This window comes from Cynocephalus volans, chromosome 4 (genome assembly GCF_027409185.1).
Source record: "Cynocephalus volans isolate mCynVol1 chromosome 4, mCynVol1.pri, whole genome shotgun sequence".
Lineage (NCBI taxonomy): Eukaryota > Metazoa > Chordata > Mammalia > Dermoptera > Cynocephalidae > Cynocephalus > Cynocephalus volans.
The window spans coordinates 146709372-146720900 of NC_084463.1; the positions used below are offsets into that span (position 1 = coordinate 146709372).

Below are 11529 nucleotides of genomic sequence, written 5' to 3' on the forward strand. Positions count from 1 at the left end.
AGTATCATGCTGTTTGGATTATGATACCTTTACAGTATATTTTAAGAACAGGACATTTGTAATGTAGTCAAATCTCTCAGTCTTTTATGTGAATGGTTAGGACTTCTACATCTTACTTAAGAAATCATTATATGTTTGTTATTTTTGTTTTTAGTAATTCAGCTATTGTTTCTTACCATAACTCTTAATTTGCTTTTGATATTAAAACAAAGCTGTTGAGATTTTTATTGGAATTGCATTGATGTTATTGGTAAATTTGGAAAGAATTGACATTTTTGTAGTATTGAATCTTCCTATTCATCAATATAACATGTTGGCATATATTTAAGTCTTCATTAATTCTCTGAAACTCTTGAAAAATTCCATAAAATCTTTAAATATCTTTGTATACATTTCTTCCAAAATATTTTTGTTGCTCTCTCCCCTAAAGTTACTGAACATAGATTTTTGTCACTATTTGTAGTCTGTACATTATTTAAGTAAAATTATATCTCAATATAAATCAACAGTTTGCATTCATTTTGTTAATAGTGAGATATTTTGCCATTGGTAATTTTATGACCTGATTTTTCATACACATTACCTAATTTCATTGACATAGTCAAAATATTTCTATTGACTTAAAAGAGATTTTATAAATTATAATAAAAACATTTTTTCATAGATGTTGTTTTTGTAGAGTCATAATTTTATACAATTTATTTCAATGGTGTTTCTGAATCATATTCTGAGTTTCTGCTTTTTGTACTTCAAAATTATATAACAACTTATTAATATTTTCTTCAGGTTAACTTACATTTGTTCACATTTAAAGCTTTAAGTATGCATATATGCATGCATGTGTGTGGGAGGTGTTAGAGAAAGAGATAATATATGTTCATATGTGTATGTGTGTTTCTGTGTGTACATGTGTATAAAGAATTAAACCTACTTTTCAAATCATTTCCTATTGTACAAAAACCAGTGTTTTAAAGACATTTACAAAAAAATACGATCTTCCTCCCTAATCTGAATTACATTATATTGTATGGATATGCCTAATTTTGTTCACCTATTTATAAGTTGATGGGCATTTGGGTTGTTTCATCTTTCAGCAATAGTGAATAATGCTACAATAAACTTTTGTTTATAGCTTTATTTTTATTTTTTTGATGTGAACATATACCTTCTCAGGTGGTACGCAGAACCACTCAGCAGGCCTGCAGTGAGGGGGCTTGTCTAGTCACTTCTCTGGTGATAGGTGGGGTCAATAGGCAGGGCTGCATTGATGAGCCCATTCAGCCCCTTCTCAGACTGTTGGCAAGGCCATTAGGCAGGTCTGTAGTGAAGTAGCCCTGCAAGGTGCTTTTGAGACATGGTCAGGGCTGCAAGGCAGGTCTGCTGTGGAAAGGCCCATCCTGATGGTCTGAGCAGTTGTCTGGGTTACTAGACAGGTCTGCAGTGACTGGGCCCATCCAGGTTCTTTTGTACATGAAAACTTGTAGAAACAATTCAAGACTTTTTATGTTGTTCTCTTCTTTAAGAGAGTATTTCCTGTGTTTCTAGCTAGCAGTTTTGACTGAAGAAGTAAAAATTCCAGATGACCTTAAATCCATCAAGAAATTAGATGCTTCAAGCTGGGCTTGAGTTTCTTTGAGCATTACTTTATTGTGTATTCACACCTACTGCAAGAAGAAAGCCCTTTGTTATAGAGGCTTAGAAGTCTTGATTCTTATTTGTTTATTAGATATGGTTTTTAGGTAATGCATGTATGGGACAAAATACCTTAGCTAGGAGGTAATGGCTTACAGCTAGCAGGCAAAAGCCCATCTAACCAACTCTAATCAAGTGTATGTTGCTTCTCAGTTGATTTTTAGTATAGGGTTTGTATGTAGGTAATGCACGTCTGGGACAAATGTCTTTAGTTAGGAGGCAACGGCCTACAGCTAGTGGGCAAAAGCCCATCAATCAATTCTAATCACTGTTTAGGGATGGGATTATGTACTTTTATTATTTAACATACTGATGGGTGTTAAAAGATGTTGAAAGAATTGCTGTGGGGAAAAATGTGAAATATGTTTGCTAAGGGCAAGCTGTTGGGTGAAGCCTTAGAGACAATTATACTTAGATTTAATCATAAGAATGTAACACTTGCTTCAATCATTTAAGGAGAGATTATATTATAGTTTAGGTAATGATCACAGTTTGATCAACTTTGCTTTTTAGGAATTGTGCTTTGGAATGTCGTGTTGTTAATTTAAGTGATGTTACGAGTTTCTACTGTTTAAGCTGCACTTAGCCGTAGATACCTTTTGTCACATTGTCCATGTTGTGTTAGCTACTCTTTCCTGGCAAGACCCAAGTCATTTTTCTCGAGGGATTGTTCTAGGGCAGAAAACTGTTCGGGAGAGATTAGTTCATTTGAATTTGTTCCAAATATACTAATAAACTAATCTATAATGATCTTACAGTCTCTTTCATGTACAAGAGTGATGATGTAAAAAGTCACAGACTCTGTCTACACATAAAATTGAAGAGTTATCTCACAGATAGAATGACCCAAGAGGTTTCTGAAAACTCAAATTTCTGCCCAAGCTGGAGTATGTCTTTATTCCGTATCTAGCCCTCTGGGTGTGATGTTTTCTTGTAATATCCATCATTGTCTGTAGAAACTTGTGGAAGCTCTCAATTTCGTGAGTTTAGACTGGGGAGAGATAGGAATATTCTTTTAATGACAAAAGATGTAGTCTTAGGGTTATGCTATTTGAATGACTGAAAGACTGAAGTGTTCTGCATCTACCTACCTGTGAGAAAGCTCCAGCATTGACTTTTCCATGAAGTTAATATCTAGCATTTGGCTTCTTAGGTGCAGAGCTTAAGAGCTAGGCACAGGAATGTTATAAAAAATTTCACACTAAAGTGCTTTTTGTTTGTTTCACCATAATGAGAAGAAAAAAATTCAAATAAATAATTTCAGTTTTGTTTTGTTTTCCATTCATTTATTTGTGCTTCTAAATAATGGGCCAGGCCAGGTCAATTTTCACTAATTAGGTCACTTTTCACATAGTCAGGCAAACATAGCATCTTTGTTTTTCTATGAAGAAATTTTCTTAGCAGGTGAGAATATTCAATTATCTCACAGTATATTTCAGTTTTTTTTTTTTTTTTTTGTATTTTAGGAATCCACTTTGGATACTTCTACACTTCTCTGAAAGACTGAGCTTATGGGAGGCCTATGTGGAAATATGGACACTGTAGCCACTGGGAACTATTTCTAGAGCTACCAATCGGTCATATATTATCATTTGTTCAGTGATCGCACATGGATACGTGAGGTATCTACAGTTACCTCGAGTGAAGGAAGCATGGATTTTCTGGACCAAGGACAAGACACAAGATGTGAGTTCCTGAAACAACTGACAAGAAATACACATTGAAAGTTCCATACATATATTGAAATATAGCTGTCTTAAATATCATTTGATTTAATTGGAGGAATCCGAGTTGGGAAAATTAAACTAGCACAACAAAGAAATTAATCAGAATATATGAAGTATATTTGGTTTTATTAAAGAACCTGATAGGTGTTTATTTTTCATTTTGCCAAATAAGAGGAGGAATATGTGGCATGTTACTTGTATAACAAATAAACCAATGGATTTATAAAGTTAGTTTAGGGCATATTATATTTTACATGATATGTTGATAAAGATGTGTAACTACATTTAGATATATTTGATTTAGAGAATTTGAGATTGCATAGTATACCAAGCATGTTATAGTGTAAAGGAAGAAATGCCTATTTTGTCCTAGAAGCTTGATATGAGCTTTTGTGTATGAATCTTAAAATTATCCTAATAAACATTCTAGTATATACACATAAAGAAACCCATTCTTAGGGATGTACCTTGTCTACTATGATGTAGAGAGATTTTTAAAACTATAATTGTAAAGTACTGTAGAGGGTATTTTTGTTATTATAGAATTTTATCTTTTAAAATGTCATGTTCTTAGGAATTCTTTTTTCTAGAACAGTGTTAACTTAGTGGTTTAAGTTGAAAGCTTAGTGGTAGTATCTTTTAGTTTTTCAAGGTATCACACATCTTTGAAGATGTAAACTATAGAGGATAGTTTACAAACTTTATTTCTTTATAAGTAAACAATTCAACTTTCTAATAGAAGAAACATTTTATCCTGGTAAAATATATCATTGATGATTAAAGGTAGTAAGGGTAGTAAACCCTACAGAATGTAAAGTGTGGAAAAGAGAAAAGAGAATTAGATATTGACTACTTTATCCTCTTACGCTCTTCAATAGGTATGTCTTTTCCAGTCTATAGCTCTATATGACAGATCTCTTGAATAAGCTGCAAGCAGTAATCTGAATGAGCCATGCAGCTGGCTCCTCACAGCTGGCTTCTAAAGAAAACTCCAACTCTTCTGCAAATGTGCTCTTCTGCTGCCAAATCTAAGTGAATGAAATCATCTCGTGTACATTTGAGGTTTAGTAATTTTGCAATTTTCGTCAGTAGAGAGTAATCAGAAAATTGGTTTTTTATCTATACTTGTCTCATTCTTCTCTGTTGTTTAAGTTTATCCTTAACCATCAGATCTACAGACTTTAAGAAAGCATTTTTTTAAAAATTAAGAAATATTTTTCCATGATTTAGATGTGCTCTGTATTTATTTGTTATGGTTCCCCAAGAAGTGTCCTGAAGCTACACTTCATAGACCTTCAGGAAGAGATCTTTCTGGGGAAGATATTATAAAGAATACATAGTCTTACTGAACTATTGCATTCATATTCTTCTTACTTGTGATTATTTGTTTATTAACTATAAATTATTTTTCCTGATTTGATTTTTCTTTTTCTCATTTCCTACTATTTAGTTCCTCTCTGATATGGATTCAACTTCTTTCCTATTATTCTGCTTGCTTCTCATCAAAATAAATTTCATCATAAGTAATATTATTCCTCATATGTAGCAAAATAGATAATCCCTAAGACATATAATTTTATACTAAGCACAGAAAGGGGTCAGTGAATTATAGGTACACTGTTTATTTTTATCCTGAACTATGTCTATGATTCTCATGAGGTTGATAAACATCCAGATGAATTGTTCTGATCCAATGTTCACAGTGAAGTATTACTGAACACTGATAATAGCTTCATTAGCATTCAAGCCTTTTGCCAGGTGCCAGACAGAGTTCTAGGCACTTTACTTTGTTATGATAAAACAACAACCCTAAGAGGTAAGCAATATTGGTAACTCCATTCTAAACATGATGAAATGGAGGCACATATAGGTTTATTAAGCTGTCCAAAGTCACATAGCAAGTGGCGAAGCTCGGACTGGAACAGAGGCACTGTGGCTCCATAGGCCACACTATTCATCAGTGTGTTGCGCTCTTTCCCAAAGGACATCTTGGATTTTTAAGTAGCTACACATTAAATGTGAAAATTTAGTCATTATTGCTCTTTGTAATGATCAAATTTCACTTACCACTGGCTAGCATTTTTCAAGTAACAGTGATAATCTTGGAAATTATTTAATTTTAAAAGTGTGAAAATGAAAAAAAAATGTCAGCAGAATAGAATAAGGTAGTTTGGCACTAATTGTATCATAGATAGTTGAACAGGAAAGGGTTCTGAGATTGTGCACTTCAGTCCCTTTGTTTTCCAATGATCAAACTGAGACAGACTTGTAATTATATTTAGAAAATGCCTCAAACACATGCCTTTTTACATTGAGCTTGGAATTTCTACGTGAGTATGTTTCTTTTTGGAATATAGGAATTGAAGTTCTATTTTGGAATACTGTTATTGCTGAAATAGCATCATCAATAAAACATGTTTCACTATGTACTCCTTCTCTTTTCAGTGTCTATTTTCTCTCCTTTGATTACCTAAGTCATCTCAAGAGTTTTGAGAAATATAGTAAAGGATAACTCTGTGGCTGGTGATAGTGATGAGTTAATTTTGCTCAGTTCAAAATTATTTGCTGAAAATCAGGATAGTGTATTTAAGTGCATAAAGTATCGTGTTATAGGCAAGGACAAAATGGAGAGAATTATAGTCCCTTAAAAAGTTGACAGAGAATCAGACCCAGTAATTGTTGCAGGGAAAAGTGTGCTAAATAATTCTGAAGTTATTTGACACAGTTCAAATTTCTGTTGCTTGAAATTTAATGAGAGATTCATGAAGATGAAACATCCTTTGAGACATGAAGAATTGAATATCAAATAGTGGAGTTTCATCATATTGAATGAGAAATTTAGAAGAGCTGTTATTTCTGGGTCTACAGAGATCATAACAGTTACTCAGCACAAATACTAAAAACTGAAATGACTGACTTTTCACCAATTTATTTATTAAGAGTTTATCACTAAGCCCAGAGAGCAAGTTTCTGTGAAAGCAGAAACTCTTTGCCTGTTTGTCATTGCTCACTACTGTGCCAGGAAGTCACATAGTTTAAATCGGGAGTTATTCAATGTGTGGCCATTGACTATTCTTCCCTTTGGAATATTCTCTAAGACTTACAGATAGAACCTTTTACCCATAGGCCCAACAAAAATTTTCTGAAGAGAAATAGATTTGTCAAGGAAGGTATATTGGGCTCCTTGGAAGAGGAGCTTGATAGATGTTTAATAAGTGTTTATTGTGTGTGAAACACTGTGGAAGATGTAACAATGTACTTCATGTTATAATGGACGTATTCATAGTTCTGTTTTCAATTTCATTATAGGTATTGTTCTCTGGAGCTCTCATCTCTAATACAAACGTTATAGAACAATAAATGGGACAGAGTAACAATGTCACAGCATTTGTCCTCCTGGGCCTCTCTCAGGATCCTGAGCTGCAAAAAGCATTATTTGTCCTGTTCTTTCTCATCTACATTGTGACGATGCTGGGAAACCTGCTCATTGTGGTGACTGTTATTGCCAGTCCCTCCCTGGGCTCCCCAATGTACTTCTTCCTTGCCTGTCTGTCACTCATGGATGCTGTTTATTCCACTGCCATTTCACCCAAATTGATTACAGATTTACTCAGTGATAAAAAGACTATTTCCTTCCCAGCTTGCATGGGCCAGCTCTTCATAGAACACCTATTTGGGGGTGCTGAGGTTTTCCTTCTGCTGGTGATGGCCTATGATCGCTACGTGGCCATCTGTAAGCCACTGCACTACTTGACCATCATGAGTCGACAGGTGTGCATCCTGCTGTTGGTGGTGGCCTGGATTGGAGGTTTAGTTCACTCCACAGTTCAACTTGTCTTTGTGTACAATCTCCCTTTCTGTGGCCCCAATGTCATGGACCACTTTGCCTGTGACATGTACCCATTATTGGAACTTGCATGCACTGACACCTCTATTATTGGCCTCACTGTGGTGGCCAATGGTGGAGCAATCTGTGTTGTTGTCTTTATCCTTCTGCTAATCTCCTATGGGGTCATCCTGAACTCCCTTCACACTTACAGTCAGGAAGGGAGGCGCAAAGCCCTGTCCACCTGCAGCTCTCACTTCACAGTGGTTGTCCTCTTTTTTGTTCCTTGTATTTTCATGTATGTGAGACCTGTCTCCACTTTTCCCATTGACAAATCCATGGCTGTTGTTTACACGGTAATCACTCCCATGTTGAATCCTTTAATATACACCCTGAGAAATTCAGAGATGAAAAATGCTATGGAAAAACTCTGGTGTAGAAAGTTGAATATAGTTGGATAAAGTATGTCTTCCTCACTGAGCATGTTAGTTACAAGTTCTAAAACAACCAAGAGGCAGTAAGTTCTAACAACGGATGTTTTAGTGAATTCAACAAATTCTCTAGGGATTTTTGTCTTTATTTAAACAAAGCCATCAAAAAATGGCAAATACGTTATCATTTAAGGTAAGAATGAATCTAATAGAGAAATTCTGGAGGATAAGTAAAAGGCACAGGTATTTGTCCTACGACAAGTAAAAATGAAATTAAGCTCACCTCGTAACTTTATTTTTCTTGATGTATATTTAAATGGGACTTAGAAGAAAGTGGTTTATTCTTTTCAAAAGAAACACAAAAGGTGCTTCTTAAAATTTTCTATCACCCAAACTCTTGAGAAAGCAATTCAATTAATCCATATAACACATTTCTGGGACCCAAATAGTTTTTTTAAACTGCAGTGTTCATCATTGTACCAGCAGCTTTGTACAGCTTCATTATGCATTTAGTCTTAAGATCACTTCCATTCATAAATGTCTGTGCATTTTCAGCTGAGGATATTTGGATGGCACATGATAATGTGTTTAGTTAAGGACAGTATCAGTGAACAATTTTGTTTCGTGGAATGTGGTTGATGATACAGTTATTCTAGTTTTTGATGAAAGGAAAAATACTTATTTTTGGATTTGAACATCATACTAGTCCAAGTTATAAGCATATTTTTATGATTTTACTCATCAGTTACCATGTGCATTTTCACCCTTTCGTCAAAGAATATGTAAACTTATTTTGTCTTCATGAGGTTGAAGAATATGAGTAAAGAAATGTGTAATTTTGGATAAACATTGTGTTCCCTAAAAGTTGTATTCAACTTAAATACTTGACTTACAGGCGTAGAAATGAATTGTTCCGGTATAAACAAAATTTCGTTTTTCAATTTTATGTAAAAAAAACAAGTTTTTGTCAGTTTGCATCCATCTTGAAACATCACCATCCAGGGAAAAGATAGAATTGCTTTCATTGTAATATGGAACACCATGCATGCATTTTAAGAGTTTATTTTTCTAACTGAAAATTTTATAACTTTTATTATTTAAAACATTTGTTATGTGATTTTTCATGGATATCAAATAATATCCATAGGGTTAGGATTAGGGTTACGGTTAACTTTTTACCTAGAATATTATCAAAGTCATTGAAACTATCGGTGTGTACCTACCTGATGGCATTCCTGTGTTTCTCTCCAGAGGTAATCCCAGTGCTAAACATTTTGTTAATCATAGTTAAAAACAGGTTATCTACATATGTGTATATCTTTAAAATATGTTTAGTTTTTCTTTTCCTTCCTTTTCTCAAAATTGTATAGTGCGTTTTTCTCTGAATTTCACTTTTATTCACAGTAGTAAATTTTTATGATTTAATCATGATGGTGCTTGTCACTTTCATCTCATCAGTTCCCCTGCTGTATATTATTCCATATGGCAATACACCACAGTTTATTTATCCATTCAGTTCGTGGCCATTTGTGTTGTTTCCAGTGTTTCATATTGTACAATGTGCTGCTGCGAACATCCTGAGAGAAATTCTTTTGCATTAAGTAAGATGTTTACCTGTTCACCTTTACAGATGATTGTATTTTCCCCCAGTGCTGTATTGTAATTAGCCAGCAGTGCATAACAGTTCCATTAAACTATATCCTTACCAGCAGCTGGTAAATGAGATGTTTGATAGTTTTGCTAATGTAATATGTTTCAGACTGTGACTTCGTTGTGGTTTTAATCTGCAATTTTATTGCCAACAAAGTTGAGCAGATACTCATATGTTTATTCAACATTCATTTTTTTCAATATTTTATGAAATTTGTATCTATTTTTTTTGTCAGTTTTTCTACTGTTTTTTTCCCCCATTATGATTAGTTTGTTGAGGTCCTTTAGTAATCATGTGTACTAATTTTTTATTGCTTATATGTATTGCAAAGTCTTTTCTCAGTATGTGGTTTTTTCTTTCTTATACTTATTACTTCATTTGATAAATATCACCATTTTTAAATTGTATATTTAAGTTTTTAAAATCTTATTTATTTCTTTTTTAATTGACAAAAATTCCATATATTCATCATGTGGAACATATTGTTTTGGAATATCTATACATTGTGGAATGGCTAAATTAAATTAATTAACGTATGCATTATCTCAGACTTTTTTGTGGTGAGAATACTTTAAAATCTACTCTCTTAGGAACTTTCAAGAATACAAAACACTGTTATTAACTACAGTCACCATAGTCATCATATATATAATAGATCTCTTGAACTTATTATACCTGTATAACTGAATTTTTTTGTCCTTGGCCAACATCTTCCCAATTACCCCCACCCCGAGACCCTGGTAACCACCATTATACTCTCTACTGCTACGAGTTCAACATTATTACATTCATATATAAGTGACTTCATGCAGTATTTGTTTTCCTGTGTCTGGCTTAATTCATTTAATATAATTGACTCCCGGTTCTTGCTTGTTTTCTTTTTTATGCCTAAGTAGTATTCCATTGTGTATATACACCACATTTTCTTTAGCCACTCATTGAATGATGTACATTTAGGTTGATTCTATTTCTTGGCTATTGTGAATAATGCTGCAATGACCATCAGAGTTCATAAATCTCTTCCACACTAGTTTCATTTCCTTTGTATATATACCCAGTAGTTGGTTTCCTGGTTCATATGTTAGTACAATTTTTAATTTTTTGAAGAACTTCCATACAGTTTTGTATAATGGCTATACTAATTTATATTCCACCAACAGTGTTAATGATTCCCTCTTCTCCACATCGTCAGCATTTGTTATCATTCATGTTTTGAATAAAAGCCATTCTAACAAGTATGAAATGATATCTAATTGTGGTTTTAATTTACATCTCTTTGATGATTAGTGATTTTGATTATTTTCATATGCTTGTTGGCCATTTGTATGTATTCTCTAGAAAATAATCTATTCATATCTCTTGCTTATTTTTTGATCAGGTTATTTGTTTTCTTACTCCGTAGTTGTTGCATTCCTTATTTATTTTGCATATTAATCCCTTATGAGACGTATGGTTTGCAAATATTTTCTCACATTCTCTAGATTGTGTTTCATTCTATTGATTGATTCCTTAGCAAAGCAGAATCTTTTTAGTTTGATGTACTCCCATTAGTCTCTTTCTGATTTTTATTTACTGTGCTTTTGGTTCCATTTACAAAAAGTTTATTGCCGTGACTGATGTCACAGATATTTCCCCCAAGTTTTTTTCTAATAGTTTTACAGTTTCAGGTGTCACATTAAAGTATTTAATCTATTTTGAGTTGATTTTTATATAGGGTGTGAGATGTAATTTCATTCTTCTGCATGTAGATATCCAGTTGTCCTAACATTATTTGTTGAAGACACCGTTCTTTCCCCATTGCATGCACCTTTTGCACCTTTTGGAATCCATTGACTGTTTGAGTGGATTTCTTACTGGGCTCTCTACTCTGTTCGATTGGTCTATATGATTGCCTTTATGCCAGTACCATGCTGTTTTGATTATGATACCTTTACAGTATATTTTAAGAATAGGGTATTCTTAATATAGTCAAATTTTGGTCTTTCATATGTATGTTTAGGACTTCTATATTTTACTTAAGCAATCATTCTCTATATGCTTGCTATTTTATTTATAGTAATTCAGCTATGTAATTCCATTGTTTCTTCCTATACATCTTAGTATGCTTGTGATATTAAAACAAAGCTGTTGAGATTTTTATTGGAATTGCATTGATGTTATTGGTTAAGTTGGGAAGAATTGACATCTTTGTAGTACTGCATC

The 11529-nt window shown here is 33.5% G+C and overlaps 1 protein-coding gene across 1 annotated transcript; it reads left to right on the forward strand.

Annotated features, from left to right (window-relative positions):
* Nucleotides 1-6779: 6779 nt before the first annotated feature.
* LOC134374787 (olfactory receptor 4A5-like) lies at nt 6780-7706 on the forward strand. The gene has a single exon (XM_063092777.1). The coding sequence runs from the start codon at nt 6780-6782 to the stop codon at nt 7704-7706; it is 927 nt and encodes a 308-aa protein (XP_062948847.1).
* Nucleotides 7707-11529: the final 3823 nt, after the last annotated feature.